The sequence below is a fragment of the Calidris pugnax genome, unplaced genomic scaffold, assembly GCF_001431845.1.
Source record: "Calidris pugnax isolate Ruff unplaced genomic scaffold, ASM143184v1 scaffold147, whole genome shotgun sequence".
Taxonomy (NCBI): Eukaryota; Metazoa; Chordata; class Aves; order Charadriiformes; family Scolopacidae; genus Calidris; species Calidris pugnax.
The window spans coordinates 338,750-359,386 of NW_015092359.1; the positions used below are offsets into that span (position 1 = coordinate 338,750).

The 20,637-nt window shown below is 39.2% G+C and overlaps 1 protein-coding gene across 2 annotated transcripts in view; it reads right to left on the minus strand.

Annotated features, from left to right (window-relative positions):
* Positions 1 to 13: 13 nt before the first annotated feature.
* The window catches only part of FBXO11 (F-box protein 11), a 36,502-nt gene continuing 15,878 nt past the window's right edge, over positions 14 to 20,637 (minus strand). For both annotated transcript variants that reach the window (XM_014962431.1, XM_014962430.1), the window contains exons 9-22: positions 15,713 to 15,819; positions 15,489 to 15,626; positions 9,418 to 9,635; positions 9,030 to 9,115; positions 8,854 to 8,948; positions 7,661 to 7,783; positions 7,469 to 7,554; positions 6,762 to 6,838; positions 6,500 to 6,643; positions 5,474 to 5,584; positions 4,097 to 4,204; positions 2,684 to 2,792; positions 1,710 to 1,808; positions 14 to 1,531 (exon numbers count right to left, since the gene is read on the minus strand). In XM_014962431.1, coding sequence (XP_014817917.1) covers positions 1,402 to 1,531; positions 1,710 to 1,808; positions 2,684 to 2,792; positions 4,097 to 4,204; positions 5,474 to 5,584; positions 6,500 to 6,643; positions 6,762 to 6,838; positions 7,469 to 7,554; positions 7,661 to 7,783; positions 8,854 to 8,948; positions 9,030 to 9,115; positions 9,418 to 9,635; positions 15,489 to 15,626; positions 15,713 to 15,819 — 1,631 coding nt within the window. In that variant the 3' untranslated portion in view covers positions 14 to 1,401. The remainder of the gene's footprint in view (positions 1,532 to 1,709; positions 1,809 to 2,683; positions 2,793 to 4,096; positions 4,205 to 5,473; positions 5,585 to 6,499; positions 6,644 to 6,761; positions 6,839 to 7,468; positions 7,555 to 7,660; positions 7,784 to 8,853; positions 8,949 to 9,029; positions 9,116 to 9,417; positions 9,636 to 15,488; positions 15,627 to 15,712; positions 15,820 to 20,637) is intronic.

Here is a 20,637-nt window from a genome sequence, read left to right on the forward strand (position 1 = left end):
GTATCAGCCAACGTTATGATCTAATAAACTTTATTTTTTAAAAATGACCATTTTTCCATTGTCTTTCCTAGGAAATTAAACCCTTTAATTCTTAACCTACCCTCTACATAATGGTTATTGAGTACTCCACAATATATTAAGTCTAGATGTTATGGTACATGCATACACTTTCAGGCTGTTGATTACCCACTGTCACCAATACACATAAATGGAAAAAAGCTATGAAACTGTATAGGGCTGTATATATACTTGTCTCAGCTTCATTAGAGCAGGAAATTGCTGTGATTTCCAGCAGGTTACGTTAAGTAAATGTCCAGACTGTTCAAAAAAAACTATGAACAGAGTAAAAGTACAAGACTGTTTTGAGGAGACTTTCTACCGTGTACTTTAAAACATAGTAAAATTTCATTCACAAAACTTTAGTTACATATGGGTACTTTGTTTTATAGTGCATTATAGTCTAGGAAGTCTCATTAAAACACTCGCTTTTGTTTGTTTCTGTCGTTTTTGTTAGGGTGGTTTGAGTACAGACTATTGCTGGGGCAGGGGAAGGAGATTATTCTAACTTCAGAGGACACCAGAAAAATTGCTGGATATAATTTAAGATTAGTGTTTTCTCTTTCATAGAAAGAACGTACATACTGGGACATGAGTACAGTTACAGCAAGTCTAGGTGTGCTAACAAAACAGGACACATTCAAGTACAATAAGAGTTGGGTTTTTTTTTTTTTGCTTGAAATTAGAAACAAACTACATGAGATTAAAGCATTAAAATCATATTTCTCAATCTGAATAAATGTTAAAAAATCAAAAAAAGAAATGCAGAAGTGCTAGCTCACGTTTTTTTTTTTTTTGTGGGTTTTTTTTTGTGGTTTTTTTTTTTCTTTTTTTCTTTTTAACCATGTTACAAAAAGCAATTGGTACCCATGTCCATAAAGGCAGCAACAAAGAATGCTGCTTGTCTACAGAATAGTAACTACTGCAAATCGGACTGCGGCTCAATGCTACTTGTAAAAACACCAGCTCTCAGAAGTTGGTATCTGTACAAAATTGCAGCTTATTTTGTTTCGTTTTGTTGGTTTTTTTGTGTTTTTTTTTTTTCTTCACTTCTGTCCCTTCAAAGTCTTTGTTTTTATTGGTTGGTTTATTTTGTTGGTTGGTTTTTTTGTTTTGTTTGTTTTTACACAGTAATGCTAAAACGCCCAGTTCTGGTATCCTGAGTCAACATATTGCCACTTTCTTTTTTGGTAGGTTGAGCTCCATAGTGTCACCACCTCACACATCATCCGCTTTAACACAGTCTCTTTCTGCAGAAATGGGCAAGTAAAACTTCCTCCAAAAAAAGAAAAGGTTTGAACAGTTAGGAGATTAGAATGGCAGGACTTTCTTTCTGAAAGGAATTCAGTTGTGCTGCAATGTATTAGATTCTATAGGTGGAGCAGAGTCATATAGTGTATCTGTATCGTGCGTAGGCTCTCCGGCGAGCGTACAGGGGTTCGACAGCGTCCCAGCACCGCAGTCACAGAAAAACCTACAGAGAAAGAGAACTCTTTTAGTTTGTGCTGTTGGTTGTTTTGTGGGAAGGGCTGGAGGGAGGCTCTAGGAACCCACCTATCGTGTCTAATGAACTCTAAAGAAAAGAGAATTCTTTTAGTTTGTGCTGTTGGTTGTTCTGTGGGAAGGGCTGGAGGGAGGCTCTGGGAACCCACCTATCGTGTCTAATGAACTCTACGTCGTGTCCTTGATGGCACTTCTTGATGCAGTTCACACAGATGGCGTTACGGTCCGTGGTGTTGCAGGTGTGACATCTGAAGGAAGAGGCAGCATGTTAGGGCATGGATCAAAACCTGAGAGAAGGGCTCAGGGGGGTGTGAGGGCACAATAGAATCATAAAATGGCTCAGGTTGGAAGGGACCTTCAAGATCATGGAGTTCCAACCCCCCTGCCGTGGGCAGGGACACCTCCCCGCTAGACCATGTTGCTCCAAGCCCCATCCAGCCCCAACAGCACAAGGAAAGGACGTGGACAACACCATAAAACTTGAGAATTTTACATGAACTCGGATTTCAGGGCATACTTTTGGTTGCCTGTTTCACAAAAGCAGTTCTGCTGGACTCAGACCCAGGTTCATAGGAACAAGACATTTGCCTCAAGCCCATAGTTGATGGAATCCTCCTCCACTGAGCTGAGGACAAGCTCACATTTCTGCTGGCTCGTTGACCATGAGCCAGCAATGCGCTCTTGGGGCCAAGGTGGCCAGTCCTCTCTTGGGGTGCACCAAGAAGAGTGTGACCAGCAGGTCAAGGGAGGTCATCCTCCCTTCCTACCTTCCCTGGTGAGGCCCCATCTGGAGCACTGTGTCCAGTTCTGGGCTCCCCACTTCCAGAACAAGAGGGAACTGCTGGAGAGGGGACAGCAAAGGGCTATGAAGATGATGAGGGGACTAGAACATCTCCCTTACGAGGAAAGGCTGAGGGATTTGGGTCTTTTTAGCCTGGAGAAGAGAAGGCTGAGGAGGGATCTAATCAATGCTTATCAATATCCAACGGGTGGGTGTCAAGAGGATGGGGTCAGGCTCATCTCAATGGTGACCAGTGACAGGACAAGGGGCAACAGGCACAAGCTGGAACTTGTGTTTATTTGAAGCCTTTGCTGTAGGTGAGGACAAAGAAGCTGTTGTTACCTGTAGAAGTCATGCATGGGGTAGCTGGTGTAGCTTGAGATCTTGTATAAACACTGGCCTCTGCTGACAGCTTTCTCTATGGCATCTTGATTGTTCATTATTTTGTTATCTGTTGGAGGAAAAAACAAAGCCAAGAACTAATCACACCCCCATCAATGACTTTTATTTTTTTTCTTGAGGTGTTAAAGCAGAGTCCCTCCTTCCCCCCATCCTTTTTAAGAGCTAAACCTGTAAGTGTCTGCTCCCAGTAGCACCACGGCACCCACTGGTGCAGTCAGGGAGCCAGAAATTGTGTTTTAAGTGGTGTAAAGAAGGGAAAAGCTTAAAAAGTCCAGCCAGGCAGGGGAAAATTTTGCAAACTGAATGTTTTTCCTGCTAGAATAAGGAACTCCTGGAACTTCTAGAAGATAAGGAACTTCTAGAATAAGCTCCTGGAGAGCTCTCTGACCTTCAAACCAGCGCTCCAATCTCCTCCAAGAGGATCCTGTCTCATGAACAGGACCTCAGGCCCTCACTATACCTGGGAATTCTATAGGAGGAAAAAACAAAGCCAAGAACTAATCACACCCCCATCAATGACTTTTTTTTTTTTCTTGAGGTGTTAAAGTAAAGCCCCCCTCTTCCCCCCATCCTTTTTAAGAGCTAAACCTGTAAGTGTCCGCTCCCAGTAGCACCACAGCACCCACTGGTGCGGTCAGGGAGCCAGAAATTGTCTTTTAAGTGGTGTAAAGAAGGGAAAAGCTTAAAAAATCCAGCCAGGCAGGGGAAAATTTTGCAAACTGAATGTTTTTCCTGCTAGAATAAGGAACTCCTGGAACTTCTAGAAGAATAAGGAACTTCTAGAATAAGCTCCTGGAGAGCTCTCTGACCTTCAAACCAGCGCTCCAATCTCCTCCAAGAGGATCCTGTCTCATGAACAGGACCTCAGGCCCTCACTATACCTGGGAATTCTATATAAACTGCTCCTATTTTCTGAATAAAGTCATTTAGGATTGTCAATATTCACACTTTTACATCCTAAAAGCCAAGTGGGGTGTGTTTCTTTGCTGGACACTTGTTTTCAGGTATCTGACAAAAGACCTTCCCTTCTAACTTAGAATTGGAATTTGAGATGTGCCAAAGACCAGCAACCGGTTCAAAACTAATTTTGAGACAGAAGAGCCAATAACAGAGTTTTAATATGAAAGGAAAACCTTAAGTTCCCTTTGAAAGTGTCTGACTGTCTAAAAATCTAGGACAGTTTAACTAAGCTTATTACCTGAAGCTGAAAATTAAGTTACAGCTCAACTTAAGGCGGTATGAAATCTGAGCCAAAAATGGGAAAAACGGGTACGATAAACCCTAAACCCAGCAGCAAATAAATAAATGCAAAGTGACCCAATGCCCCTGATGAGGGCTGAGGCTCCGACTCACCTTTCATCGTGACGTTGACCCCGGATGCTAGAAATAAACCCCCGAAGCGGTTGTTGAAGATCTGATTGCCTTCCAACGTCGCCGTGGCGTGATTTGTTATCTCGATACCTTCATTGGGGCAGGGGAACAAAGGAGAGAAAAGAAATTGGGGACGTTAAATCCTCAGGTGGGGCACGTTTGTAGCTCTCCCGTGACCTATAGTTTGTTTGGGTGTTTTTTTAAAGCATCATAAATTCATGGGGAAAAAAGGAAAAGGACATCACTAGGTATGGCACTGGAATTTGCTGTAAAATCTGAGGTTCAAATCCTTCTCTTGAATCCTTTCAAAGAGGTACCGCTGCTGTGCGTGGTTTCTGGGGGTAACAACATGCTACTAGTTTATCTGATATTAAAACTAGGATCTTGGATTTTTCAAGGCGATAGGATTTTTGGATGCTTAAAGCACCTTCACGTGCATTCAGAAGTTCTTGTGCACGTACCTTACCCTCTTCAAAACAGCTTTTTCCAAAAAAGAGTTCTCAAGGTGGGCACCTAAAATTCATGTCTTTAAATCTCAGCTTTCTATCAGTAACCAGTGTCTTCCCAGTCATTCGTCCAGGCCTGCTCTCAACAACCCTTCCTTTCCACACCCCTCCCCACACCCCAAAAAAACACCTTCTCAGAAAACTCACTTCTTCTGAAAGACAGACAGGAGAAAACTCAGGAATGCAATTTTAGTTGGAATGGAAAGCAAGACCTACGGAACCGCCATCCTTAAATCGCACAAAAGTCACTACAAAACATTCTTCACCTCTCTGGGAGTAAGAAGTGCTCATTTTAAGAATTTTTCAAGTGAGAAAGCTGAACTTGAGAAAAGGGAATGAAACGCAAGACCTACGGAACTGCCATCCTTAAATCGCACAAAAATCACTACAAAACATTCTTCACCACTCTCGGAGTAACAAGTACAATTTTTCAAGTGAGAAAGCTGAACTTGAGATGCAATTCAAATCTCTTTAAGATGTCTATTTACTCTGTTTCTGATGTTTTAAAAGCAGTGAGAAAATATTCAAACCAGCATCCAGCAGATCAGCTATAAATACGTCCTGGACAATTTTATCAATTAGTTCTGAAATAAAACAATGAAAAGTTATTTCAGAGGAAAACAAGAAGGCAGCATATGTGCTGTTTCTCAAGAGGTGAGGAACTCCTGAGGCTGCTGTGAAGATATTCTGGCCACAATTCTGAATTCTCTAATGATGTCTAGAACTCACAGAAGGATATCCCGATCTCTGCTAAAATGTCTAAATACTGGGGGGTAAAGAAACTCAAGAGTTCAGCTTTGGGAAGAGCACTAATTTGATATAAAGAGCAAAATTTGATTTAAACCCCACAAACCTGCAGCAAATCCATCGAATATTCGATTTTTCCTTAGCACAGGGTGGCTGTTGGTGCTGATGAGGACACCGGCTTGAGCGTTCCTGAAGATGTCGTTCTCCTCCAGAAGACCTGACAGACCAAAAATGCAACATCTGAACTTGTGTGAAAGCTCCCCATCCCAGGAAATAGTTTTCACAAGATCTCACATACCATCATCTTCCCAATTCCTTTCATTTGGGGAACACACACACCTCCCCCACCCCCCAGCACTGAAGTCAGCCACACAAGTTTGAAGTCATTCTGAGGGTAGAATCATGTATTTTTTCAGGCCACAGAACAGAATTTGGGATCGTACTCACCATTACAGAAAACTCCGTTTTATTTTTTGAGGAAACACTAAGTCTTATCGCTTTTGGAGTTTTTCTTCAAATTTTTTTAACATCTTTCTGTTCTTGCCTTCTAAAGCGAGCAGCCTGCCAGAGCAAAGCTAAACTGGCATTTCTGTTCCTGACTATTTCAGAATGCTTAACTTAAAATAAAAGCTCATTTACAGCAAGTGATTATCCACAAAACGTCGGAAACTGAGAGCGGGACCCACAACAGATGAGGGATTTCAGAGGAGGACCACTGCTAACTTCCAAAGAGATTTCTTACAGATCTTTTTTTCCTCCCCAAAATCTTTGACATCGGCAGAACCTGAACGGTTCAGATGCAGGATTTTGGCTGCAGGACTGGAATCCAACCCTGTCTTTCAGTCAAAGGGCAAAGCTCGCAGAGGCAGATGGGATGAAAGGCCTGTCCTAAGCAGCAATTTAACAGTCATCTCGGATGAGATTAATTACCTCCCTGCCTCCCACGGATTTCACTATTACTGATGTAATTAAGGCTAAAAAGCCTCAGTGTACGTTCGTTGTAACTATTTTATTACTTCAGAAGACAAGAGCTAGGTTTCTAAAAAGCACTTGAAAAAGGACACAGCTTAATCGGAAATTAAAACTCTTATCCAGAATATTCAGTATATGCCAGTAAGGGAAAAAAACCTACCTCTTCCCCCATTAAATATGCAGATGCCTCCATCTCTTCCATCATGGATTTTATTTCTTCTTAGTGTAGGATTACTGTCTGTTTTAATCCACACGCCAGCCATGGCATTATCAAAAATTTCATTGTCTTCTATAAATCCAAGGCCTAAAATTGAAGGAAGGGTGGGGAAAAAAAAAATTAAAAATCAAACCGGATAATAAACAGGAAGAGATAATAATGCAGAACAGGAACAATTCTGGATAAAGGTGAAAAACAAACCTACCAGAATTATAGACAAGAATTCCACCGTTCTGACCGCCCCAGATCTTGTTGCGTCTAATTTTGGGGTTGCTTCCAGTTCTAGAGGAAAACGTAAGTGAAGAAATCATTTAAATTAAATGATTTTAAACAGTTTACTACCTCCCAAGGCCAAATGTTTAAAATACCTCTATAAAAGAGCCCCACAGATCTCACTGCTTAAAAAAATCTTACTAAAATACAGTTATTTCCATACATGCAAACAGATTTTAGCTTTACAGACTTCAAGGGCTACACATTCTTCTTGATATCAGGCTCTATTAGTAAAAGTTTACTCATAATTTGAAGCAGAGGATATTCAGACATAACAGATTTAAAAAAAGTTATTTTTAGAAACAAAACAAGAACAGTTTAAAAGACACAAAAAAATGTCTGCTTTGATATAAAATAAAAATACATTTTACCTTATCTGAACCCCTGAGTACATGTGGTTATAGATGTCATTGTCTTCTAACACGCCATGTCCATTGTCATAAAAGTAAACTCCGACCTGACACATCGAGAGTTAAATGATTAGTTCCAAAGTAATGAAGTATAAAACCACTGAAGAACTTTTTTTCTCTACAGCCCCCCTCCTGTAACTGTAACTGTGGAGCAAAACTCACTTGTTTCGAACAGTTTAAAAGACACAAAAAAATGTCTGCTTTGATATAAAATAAAAATACATTTTACCTTATCTGAACCCCTGAGTACATGTGGTTATAGATGTCATTGTCTTCTAACACGCCATGTCCATTGTCATAAAAGTAAACTCCGACCTGACACATCGAGAGTTAAATGATTAGTTCCAAAGTAATGAAGTATAAAACCCCTGAAGAATTTTTTTCTCTATGCCCCCTCCTGTAACTGTGGAGCAAAACTCACTTGTTTCCCACTGTGTATCCTGTTCCTCCTCAGGACTGGGGTGCTGCCCGTTGTCACCCAGACTCCAGCCAAAGTATTGCTGTAAACTTCATTTTCTTCGATCACGCCTTGTCCTTTTTCATGCTAAATACAAGATAATTTCAGAGTTGAGAAAACCCTTTATCTGTCAATACCCTTGTTCTGGCAGTGCACGTCCCTCCGTGGCTTCTTTACTGTAGCAAAGTCATTCTTTTCTATTTCAGTGCATATTTTAACTTTTTTTTTTATTATTTTTAAATAGCAGTACGTCATGATTTTGAATGTTTGCCACGAAATGAAGAGCGCTCTGCATGTCACATGATGATATTTCAAGGTCTGCAGGAGTATTTTTGCCAATCTCTGCTGGCTGTTGGTAGAAGAGGCACCTTCCCCAGGGCCACCAGATGAAAGCTCTGGTTCCTGGCACTTAAACCTACACCCAGCCTTGTCCACCAGACTGACAAAAAATTGGTGTTTCTCTTAAAATAACTATTTTTACCACGTGTTTGTGCTTAAAAGTAACGCAATGGGTCAGGGAAAGCTCATTTACAGAAGGACCCGAAGAAGCCACATCACTTGCAGCATCAGCTGGGCCTCAGGTGACTTCTGGCAGAAAGATAAGGCAAATATTTCTTTAAAAAAATCTGATATTGTTTAAGGGAACCTGAGAGCTCTTTCAGTTCAATTAGCAGAGCCCCTGCACATGCTGGGAATTGGGCTTTATTCCTCACTTTTACAATACACGACCGTACAGCAGTTGCAACCTGTATCATCCTGAAGGCAAAAAAAATAAATATGTTTTCTAAGGTTAGTGGTAAACACATTACACTCAAAAAAAGCTGAATAGATTTCTAATTATTTTTTCTCTCTAAATGATGACAGACTACTATGAAAACTAAATCTTTAAAAAGCTTTTAACCAAGAAAAGCTGAAAATCCGTCATCTATCCCATTTTAAATCTTTTACTCTGCAATAGAAATAATTTAGTGACATTCGTAAGAGACTTCATCTTTTAAATAACAGCACCAGCTTCACTCTAGTACAATTAACCTCGTTTATAATGTGAGAAACTCAGTCATCTTAAGTACAATCAAACATTTTGCATGGAGTACTCTTTTCTAACTTTCATATGAAGAGAAAACAGGTTTTTATGCCTATTTGTAGGTAATACTCACTACATAAATCCCTCCATGTTGACCATCGTGTATCTTGTTGTGTCGAACGATGGGACAGCTGTTTGTTCGGATCTGTATTCCTGCTAACGCGTTACCTGGTAACAAAAATGTTATTTAATACAACTTACATACCCATTTTTCTCAGAATTCAAGATGCAACACGCAAATTAGCTTACCGTAAATGTCATTTCCTTCAATAAGGCCTCGTCCATCACCAAAGATATAAACACCACCTTGATTCCCATTAAAAATTGCATTGCCCCTAAGAAACGAGAGTTGCCACGTTACGGAATGATTATAATACACTGTACAACACTCTACATGTCTGTAGTGTCAAGGACTGGACAATATTCAGATTTAAAATAGAGAATTTACATTCTATCATTTTGAGAAATACACACTTCCAAGTACACCTGCAAACTAAAAATGCAGTTTAACCAGACGCAGACAGAAATCACGTTTTTATGTATACGGGGGTATTTATAGTTCATTATAAATAAATGAAATAAAACTGCACTTTTCCCATCCCCATCAAATCTTTTCTTTGAAGTAGGAAAACGGTACCTTATTGTTGGGTCGCTGTTTGAGGTAATCCAAACGCCTGCAAAATTGTTTGCATAGATTTTGTTCTCTATGAATTGTCCTCTTCCTTTTTCATGCACGTAGATCCCTCCGGTCTGGCCGTGGTGGATTTCGCACCGAACCACCGTCGGATTGGCATAGGCTTTCACTTCAAAACCTGCTATCCTGTTCCTGTGTATGTTGCAGCTTTCAAAATAACCCTGAGGACGCAAAACATGCAGTTTCCTGTAAAAGTCCTTTTAAAAATGAAGGTTATTCCCTCCCCTCCCTCCCCTTGAAATATAATCCTGATTTAAAAGGAAATAGGACCCAAACTGACAATATGTAAATAGCGATATAGTGAATTAAAATAGCTACTGTCACTGTATCTCCCCCCAGAAATAAAATACTGTTTTAAGGACACTCTGTTTGCATTGCTGTTTATCAATACCCATGGAATACCAAGAAAAAAAACCAGAAACTCTGGATATAGCAGCTCAAAGAATACAGGACAGTGCTATGGAAAAGACCACCTACTTCTTTTCTGACCCAGAACCATCCCCCCAGAAATAAAATACTGTTTTAAGGACACTCTGTTTGCATTGCTGTTTATCAATACCCATGGAATACCAAGAAAAAAAACCAGAAACTCTGGATATAGCAGCTCAAAGAGGAGGAAATATCAGGTTTCCTGAGCAGCTCCTAAGGATCAGACTCCTTTCAAAAGGCCATAATGCCCACAGATCCAGTACAGGACAGCGCTGTGGATAAAACCACCTACTTCTTTTCTGACCCAGAACCATATATTCGGTAAGAATAGGATTTATTAGGAAGAGAAGCATCCAAAATTTCTTTGAAATGACTGGTTGGAATCAACACATCTGGCTGTGGGAGATGAGGAATTTTTCCAGGGCTGGACTGGTCTGAGTGGCCAACTGCTAAACTTCCCCCGACCCAGCTCCATCCTTTTTTTAAATGGTGTGCACTTCCATTTAGACACTGCAATAGTAGTTGTACACCCACAACAAAACTATATTTAAATGAATTTTTATACATGGCATAGCTATGGAAAAGAAAAAAAAAGAAAAAAAAAAAAGAAAAGTCGTACACCTACAACAAAACTGTATTTAAACAAGTTTTTATATATGGCATAGCTATGGGAAAGGAAAAAAAAAAAGAAAATAAAAAGAGATTCCACAAAGCCACCCCCAGACACGCTGGGGAACATTTCCAGGTGAACTGGCAGAAGGAGGAAGAAGGGATGCAAGTGGAAAAAAAGAAATTCTAACCTTACACAAGAATACCAAGTGTAAAGAGACTCAAAATACCTTTGCCGGAGCTTTCTGCTTGAAAAATCCTAAATGCTAAAAAGTAGCTTTGTATGCCAAATTTATTTAAAATACCAGGGAAAGCATTAGGTGTGGGCACAAGACGACAGCTCCAGAGTGTGGGCAAGAACACACCACTGCAGCCTGGTAAGATCTGATGTTATTATTTGGACAATAAAGGTATTTAAAAAAGAAAGAAAAAAAAAGAAAAATAAGAGAGAGAGAGTTGTGCAAGCTTTAACACTTCCTAAATAGATATTGACACTTGTATTCCTAACAGGGCAAGGAAAAACAAACAAACCAAGAGACCAAGATAGAAAGAAATGAACTGCTAAAGAGTATCTGACTCTGTATCAACTTAATTAAATAGCAATAATAAGTGCGAGTGATGGCATAAAAGCTACAGTTATAAAAGTTTGCCTTCCAAAGCCTGGAATAGTCTTTATTTGAGAATTGGTGGATTTGATGAAAATCCAAATGCGGCATAAAGAAAACCACATTCAAGATGCAAAACAAACCCTTTATTTTTAGCGCATAGGAAAAATTTGCTATTGCAGCAAAAGGCCAACTGAGTTTTTATTACAGTCTGTATAGAAACTGGCACAAGCCTCATTTATATTTTTTGGACTTTATATACGTACTTCTTTAAAATTATCTGATTTGTAGTATTTAAAAGCTTGAGCTTTCAACTAGTCACAATCACCCAACTTAAACACATGCTACTATAATTTTCTTTCACCAAAAAGAAAAACAAGCAACAGTGCTACATTCCTCATCTGGGAGAAACCAGAATTAAGACTTTTATGCCTAGATCTCAGTTATAAACTACAAAACAATGCTTATCCTTACGGTGAATCGGAAGTAATCTGTTGTCTGCATACAACTAGTAAATACAATTTATGAAAAAAGTCTGGTAACTCATCACAGGCAAGAGAGGTCAGCACAAGGCACTGCCAAGACCACACTGCATTTTTAATGTCTGCTTGTTAAACATTTGGCATAAGCACCAAGGTGAACGTCAGAATATTGCCGGTTTAGAAAGAAGAGGTTAAGTTTCTACAAGTATCAAAACACAAAGAACGGTCTGAGCACGAAACCGAAAGACAAAACACTCTTGAACCTTTCAGAGCCCGCTCTCCAGCACAGAAACCCACGGGAAGAGAACGTGTAGGGTAGGAATTCAGCACTGGAATGTACTTATCCCACTGCACAGTCACAAGGAAGAAAAAAAATAAAATAAATTACACACCCAAAAATAACAGAAGGGAAGCGAGAGCAGTGAACATAGGAAATCCATTAATTTGTTTAGGTATGTAGGATTTTTATCTGAAAGAGTATGCAAATGTTGCCAATGATGTCATTACATCAACTCCATCACCAGCACGATGCATAACAGAGAATGCTGCCAAAAGCAGCCTTTGAGATGGAAGGGGGGGCGGATCTTTCAAAGGAGTTTATGACTAAGAAAGATTTCAATAATATTTGCAGCTGAGATAAATATTATTCACATGTTCTCCTTAATGGGCTAGTGCTTCCTTTAAACAAAACAAAAAAAGAAAAGAAAAAGAAAAATTTATTTCTATTCCATTTTGCCTGTGATATCACACTGGAGAAATCACAGCACTGGAACAAGTATTCCACTGGTAAGAAAATAAATCAAATACACTTTTATTTAAAATGAATCAAGTGAATTCAGTCTGGCTTTTAATTTTTTTTTTTTTTTTTTAATATTTCAGTACTTGTATATTTAATATTTATACTTCAGTACTTAAACAAGCAGCAGCTCCTTGCCAGACTTTCCAATTAACCCTCAAGCCTCCATACAGATATCACCCCTCCAGGAGTTACTGAAGCACTGTCCTTTCCCAGATTTTCTATAACTGAAACCACTTCATTACGCGTTTCTGAGCCTGTTTAAGTCTTGGAGGGATGTATAGGTACTCACTGAAGCTGATTAGGAGTGCTTACACAGTATGTTAATACAGCTTAAATGACGCAGTGGCAGTGTCCAAACAATCAGATAATATAAAACACAGACGTAACATCTTCAGTTTGCCAGCACCCTTTGCAAAATGGCTAAACAACTACATTTCTAGAGAATATAAAATGACGTAAAGAAATCCATCAGGAGATGGCTAAAAGGACATTCTCCTGGGCTGGTATAACCTTGGCCAACACAGAACAAATAACACTCCTCAGGATGTAACGAAGAGAGAGGAAAAAAGGCACCTGACAGAGCAGAATCCCACCTCGTTTGACCTTCCACTGGCAAGAAAATTTTATGCCAGCAGCAAAAAATCACAGCTCTCCATGCCCTGTTTACCTTCCACCAAAAGTAGGAACCTGCTCCTCTCTCCTGCCTTCCCAGCAACCTGGGTGGAAAGGAGAAAGGCCTTGCCTCTTCCCATCCGCAGTGGATTTTCCGTAAATGCTATTTCCAGGCTGCCAACACTCATCAAGAACCTGACCAGATCTGGGTTAGAAGTAAAGCAAGAGAATGAGTACTTACAAGGGAAGAAAGAGATCCAGCAAAGGGAAAAAAAGATCCCCAATTCAGTAAGCTTAAAAACACCCATCATGGATCAAAATGCCAATCTGTAAAAAACAGCTCCTCCTCTTCTTCCTCATACCCATAAGAAAACTATATATTTTTTTTCCTGAAAGCTTGCTGTGTTATGTATTAGCTATAATTGCATTATATAATTGCATTAACCATTCATCAAAACTATGGAAATTTATTTCCCCAAAGAAATGTCTTATTAGGAGATTACTATTTTATTCACTAGGCATCTGAGACCTAGCCAAGAGTTCCCCAACACAACACACAAAGTGTAGAAAACCCTCACATAGAAGTTCAGTAGGAAAGCTAAAGCAATTTACTACCTGAATTGATAAATATTTTATTTAGGAATAGGTTTACTTTAAAAAATGTTGGACTATCATTTCCTTGGAGTCAGCATTGAATGAGCCAAAGTTAAAAATGGATGTCTACTGTAGTTAGATCTCTGAACATGCTAAATTGGGGGTGAGGGTCTGGGGGGTGACACCAAGACAAAATGCATGAGGGATATGGAAGGAATGGTGGATCCAAAGGTCAGAAGATAAGGTGAAAAAATTGAAATGAGAAAACAAAGGTCCAGTCTACACCTAAGCCACATCTGCACGAGTGTGACTTTGGGCCAAAGCCACTAGTGTCTAATGCTTGTATTTTTACATGTATTTTTTTACAAGTATTATTTGTCTTTCTGCGGGACTAAAGAAGATCTACCATCAAAACTACTACTTAGATGATAAAAGACATTTACTTGCAAAGAACATCTGTGGATATAACATACCCCTTTTAATTACAGCCTTGCCAAAGAAGAATCCTAGTGTGTATTTAGCCATAGCAAGGCAAGAAGTGTGCCAGGTAGTAATAAGGAAAATAAAACAAATTGAAGGGAATATGCACTGGTATCCCCGAGTACATGAAACCTGCACTGGTTTGGCTGAACTCATTCTTCAGCAGAGTTCTTAAATCAAGTCTATTACAGTGAGGTTTTCATTACAGTACCAGAGAAGAGCTTCCTATTTATCTGTCTTATCTATATTATCTATTCCTACTTAGCTTTTAAAATACAACCTCCAAAGCAAACCGACTAGACGGTTTATTATTCACTATAACCAAAGTTATAGGCAATCCAAGTCCTGCAGTATCCAATGGCCACAGCAAGGTAAATTCTGTGATATCTTTGTGAAGGCAAAAGGGAACCTGAAATCCTGTGGATTTTGAACATTACACTTGATCTGATAGCAAGAGTATGAACTTCAGCATCCCTTACTCAGTTTGACATTTAGTTCATCATACTCTGATCATATTTTGTACTTCTATGTTTGTGATTTTCATAGAATTATAGAATAGTTTGTGTTGGAAGGGACCTTTAAAGGTCATCGAGTTCCAACCCCCCTGCTCTGCAGAAAGAGTCCTTAAAGATCTGCCATTTTAAGAGCGACTAGAAGAAAACAGCTTATTTTTGCCAGCTGAGTGGGGGGAATTGGGACTTTGGCACTGTTTGGAAGACATGCAGAATATTTTGCTAAACAAATCAGCAAATCATAATCTTTTATTTCACTGGCAAAAATTCATTCTGTTTACTTCAAGGGCTACACAAACTCATTACTCACTACACTTTGCATGTACATGGAAGTTATCACCTTCACACCACAAAAAATAAACATTTTTTTATGAAAGAAGGCCTGAATTCTGAAACAAAATCCTGTGTTAAAATTGCACAACTACCTCCATGCTAGAAAAGTCCTCTTCTCAAAGAAGCTGGACTTACCCTGTGTCAGAGATCTAACATTAAAATAAGACTAAGTAAGTCTCCACAGATCATTTCATTTTTAAATCTTCCAGCACCTTATTTTTTGTTCTGTTTCAAAGGAAAAAGAATGAAGTGATAGTGTAAATGTAAGCCTACCATTTACATCCTATTTCAAGAGGTATTTTGTCACTGCCACAGAATTCGATGGAACAGGCTGCCAATCAACTGCAAAAAGATTGCTCAAACCTCTTTCAGCTAAAATAGTCTTTGAACTGAAGTTGCCCACTGAAGGGCAAGAGAAGAACAGTAGGCATATTTTAAAGTATTTGTTGACATGTAAAAGCATCTTTTAAAAAACATTTCTTCAGTGACAGGCAAAATTTGAAGACTTTTAGGTATGAACATCTATATTTCTTTCTTTAAAAGAAAACATATACATTACCATGCCATGGTCAAAAGTGAAAACGCCAACATCACGTCCGTGGTGAATGTGGTTCCGTCTGATAATGGGATTTCCATGGTTTTTAACCCAAATCCCTGCTAATGCATTATTGGAGATCTCATTGTCCTCGTATATTCCCTAAGAAATAAAAACGTAAATTAAGATGGGAATCAAGAACAGTAAACCAATTTTATCACAGTAAAGAAATGGATATTGAAAAATACCTGTGCATGGTCTGTAATGTAAAGTCCAACGTTTTCACAGTCGCTGATGTTACAGTGTTTAATAGTAGGACAAGCTCCCTGGCCACTAACACATACTGCAGAGCCAACTGGAAGAAAACAGTACAGTTACCATAGCTTCAAAGCACAGTGAATTTATAAATAGTCTGGCAGTGCTTTTGCAAGAAAAGTTAGTGTGAACTGATCTTTCAAAGAGATTGGGCGTGCACAGTGCCAAAGCACTGCAAGCTACGGGCAGAAAAACACTAATGTCATCGTTTTGCAGATGCGAAAAAATAAGGTAGGAGTTGCTTTAAAAACCACTCTGCCAAGGTTACACAGCTGCATAAGATTGCCAGAACAGACAGTCGTTTATATAATAATTCATGCTTATGAAAGTTCTCCCTCATTTATTTCCCTACATTAGGCCCACTCTATACTGCCTGTTCACAAGACAAAGGACAACCGAAACATAATAAAGTTCTATGCTAATTACTGCCTTATTTTACTTCCCTTTAAACTTTCATAACCCACTACTTCAAAGAGCCCAAACAAATAATAATTTTGTAGCGTACAAAGGCACACTGTCTAACTACAGATGAGCAGGAGACAAGCAGCACAGTCTTGAGTACAGAACTACACTTTGGAAACCAACAGGTGTCTTCCCAGCTGAAGACAAAGCTTCTCCCTGAAGCTCCTTAGATGCCTTCCGCTACTGTATCATTACTCAGAGATCAAACTCTTTTCAGGCAACCAGGACTCAAACTGCTCAGGGCTTCACCGGATCAGCTCAATTCCATGAGCCATGGAAATACTAAATTCTGCAGCCACTAAAAGTCAACAGCAGATTCACAGCGACTTGAGAAAGGCAAGACCTCATCTCAGGGTATCTGGCCCACAAAACACGTGCCTTCCCTGCAATTAAATATCACTAAATAAGCAAGCTGCTACACGCTCTATTAGCAAGTTTTCACATTACCTTCTAGCGTAGTGCCGCAAAGACTACACTTCAATAATTCATAAACTCATTTACAGAGCTTTTTTTAAAAAAAAAAAAAAAATCATAAAGAAATTATTTTGATTGTCTAGCCTGACCTTATGAATAATACAGGTTGTAACAATTCCCTGAATTAATTCCTGCCTCAATCCTAGCAGCAGGAACTTCAGCATGTATCTTTTAAAAACACATCTAGTTTTGATTTGAATATTTCCAACAACTAAGAAACCACCATAAAGCTTGTTAGCTGGTTAGAGTTGTTAATTTACGCTTTAATTGCTCATTTGAATTCCTCCAGGTTTAGCACCCAGTGACTGGCTCTCGTGATGCCATACCCAACGCGCGCAGGGATTTAGTGCACGCAATTCCCTCCTTGATAAAGAAATGGCAGTCGGTAGGTTTTTCATTACAACTGAATTTTTCTGCTTTCTCTTTGAGGACTTTTCAGGGCACTATTTTTAAATGTTCAACATGTTGCTATGGACACGGGGAAAGAGCACTTTATTCTGAAGCAGGACTAAGCAGAGGCGTAACGGTGTCTCTCTACTTCTCCGTAATGTTCCCAGGAGCGTAACTAAGGATCACATCAGTTCTTTTGGCCACTCCAGACTACACGAGGGCTCATATTTAGTTGTCTTTAAGCTTTTCCCAGGAATCCAACTTCCCTGGAGAGAGGTTTGTCACTTGAAACTAGGAACAAAAGCGAGTTGTGTGTCTTATTTTCACACTTGCCCACACTAATATCAATATTGTTTGAGAGCCCACCTTCCAAACAAGGGCAGAGCAACCCAGCCTCCAGGTTTTTCATGATACCCTAAGCCTTCATTGTTATTCAAATTTTATCAATATGCATTTTATTTCTTCCCTGCAAGTCATTGATAAAGCGGTGAAAAGTCAAGAAGAAGTCATCTTTGAAATAGCCACAAAAAGGAACTTCCAGGGTTACTCTAAATGGCTTTTTCATTTATTTAATGTGTGCTCTGGTAATTCTGTAAAATTCTAATGTTTTAAGGCACTACACGTTGAAGTCAAATATTTTTTAAGGATCTATGTAATTATACCAGGACATCTGCCTTCTTTTAGTCAAAGTCATCAAAAATGCTGACAGCGTGATGCAACCATTATAACTTTCTGTAAATAAAGACTGTATCTGCTTCAATCATGATTTTTAAATTATTGATTGACCAAACCCCCACATTTACTATCTCAATATTCTACCCAGCATCAATAGGCAGCTTGGTCTCCCCCCTGCTGCCCACCCCCAGGGACACACACCATCTCACCCAGGTTTCAAGTTACTGTTCATACATAATAGGAGCCCAGAAGATTTCTTGGCCAGTTACTTTTTAAACTCCTGCATGATTTTGATTTTAGAATGTCTATTTTTACAGCTGTTTAACCTCATCCACAGTTACTGTCAGGAGTGGAACGTATTTTATGATCCCTCTAGGGTATGAGCACATTTATCATTCCTGCCTATTCTCATTAAATATGGAACAAAAATTACACAACACTTTGCCATTCAAATTCCTCCATTCTGTGATGAATCAGCATCACTGCTAAAACTCTTTTTGTTCCGCAGGACACAAGCGCTGTCTCTTCTAGACAAATGTTATATCTTGTCTTGCTTATCAAGTTCTTTTTTGGGGGGTGGGGTGTATTTTGTTGGGGTGCTCGTATTTGGGAGTGTGGGGGTGGTCCTACAGTATCTTGCAAGTCCTATGTTAATTGCTAAGAACATCTCAATGTTTGTGTTTACTTTCAATTGAAGCGTATTATTTTCAGTTCCCTTTACCTCTTTTGGTGACACTGAGGAAAGGGGGATTTTTGAGAATGCAGTGTGATGTTCTAAAACCACACCTTTATCACTTTTTGCTTGTTTAAATGAAAGCAATCTTTATTCTAACTCACTTCACGGGACTTCATTATTGATGGTGTGAAATTGGTCCTCTTAGAGTACGAGGCACATGTATTACTGGCTTAGGCTTTATTTTGTTTACACAGAATATAATGATTGCACACACTTAAGCAATACTTTAAGAAGGCACGTTGGCATCCACTACTTCTTTTATCTACTAAGGCAAGGACTAATAAGATTTCCTCTGCAATGGATGCAATAGAACCTCTAGACTCAGGATCTTGCTATTTAAACTTTATTTAAAAATATTTCAAAGGTGCTCTGGACGGGCAGCAAGAAACCTCCAGCTTAAATCACTTGCAGTTACATAGCTCCCATCTTTACATATTACATACATTAAGAACTTTACATATGACATAATGTAGAAATATGCTTTAATGCAATTAGGAGATCTACAGAGAGAGCATCAAGCATGTGCTAGGAAAGAGATTTTGAATGGTTATGGATCAATATTTCAGAGATGTCACTGACTTGGAAACAGCAAATGCCTTTTCTGGCAGACTGCCACTCTTCCTCTCTTTTTTTACACACACTCAGTACTTCCTGAGTTACAGCAAGGCTTGGTAGGATTAAAAAGGTCAATAAAAATTAATAATCAATAAGTGATGATAGTACAGCCTACACACAGCCTCCAAAATTGACCAGAAATTTTAGCTTTGGATAAGGGAAGCAACAATTCAATGCAGCAAACACTGAGGAATCCAGAACATTGAGGAGAGCAAGAAGTCCAAAATTCTCAGGAAGCCTTTCATAATGAGAAGTGGTCATGAAAAAAATTATTAAAGCTTAATTTTAATAAACAATTTTCCCAAAAACATCCAAGATCCACTAACTTATCTGTAAGCACACGTGTCACTATGAAATGATGCAGCTCTTCAAACTATTTTATAACCAAGCTGAATGGAGTCCAAGAAAAGAATCTAATTCCTCTCATTTGTTATCAGGGTCCCCAATAGGAACTTGCAGAACTAGTTTTCTTCATGTACTTCAATTTCCCAGTATTCAGCATTAAACAAAGAAATCAAGACACTGAGAGCAGCTAGCTGTCCTCTGCTCCTCTTTTTTCATTTTTAACACTTCTACAAATTAGCTGATGTGTCTCCAATAAAACAGATGGTGATGTGAAGCGTAGAGCTGCCTTGACCAAAAGCTGAAATAGCATTTTATATCCTGAAACCTCCAAGAAAGAGCACATCTTTCTCTACAATGCACAGAAAAGGAATCTTTCCACCGTTCTTATTACAGTTCCCTGCAGAATTCCCTCTTCCAGACTTTGTATCAGAGAAGTGGCATTTTTATATCTAGTTGAAGATCTTGTTTCCTTGCCTTTATGTTGAGCTCAGCAACCTTTATGCACAGCCTGTTCCCTGCAGAATTCCCTCCTCCAGACTTTGTATTAGAGAAGTGGCATTTTTATATCTAGTTGAAGATCTTGTTTCCTTGCCTTTATGTTGAGCTCAGTAACCTTTATGCACAGCCTGCTGTATAGAACCCTTCCATTTCACTAGCTGAACTTAGGTATATCAAGTTTATCTTGCCGTTTCCATGCAAAGACTCCATCTATTGATTCTCCTGTACCCCTCTTCTTTCTGACACTCCAACTCCTTTTCATCTGGTTGTGTTCAAACACATCAAACTTGCCGTGTCTTGTGTCCAGTAGTTGCAAACTGCAGCATCCTCCTGCCAATGACTGTGACCTGCCATCCAGCCTCTCTTTTTATGCTGCCTCTGGCTCTTTCTTTCCTGAATTTAGACCACCAATGTTTCCCAAATCAGGCAGTATAACTTCCTCCTTATCTCTGAGTCTAAATGAGTCTAAGTGTCCACACTATGCATTTCTTGTACCTGTAGAGCTAGGAACTTATACTTCCAAGTGTGTCAAATCATTCTACTCTTGACAGGAAAATGAACTTAGCATAGCAGTTACAGCTCATGACTGTTTTAATACCATCAATCCCAATACTGCATATATTGCAATGAACCTAATGTAGAAGTCCCCTGTGTGCCCCCTTC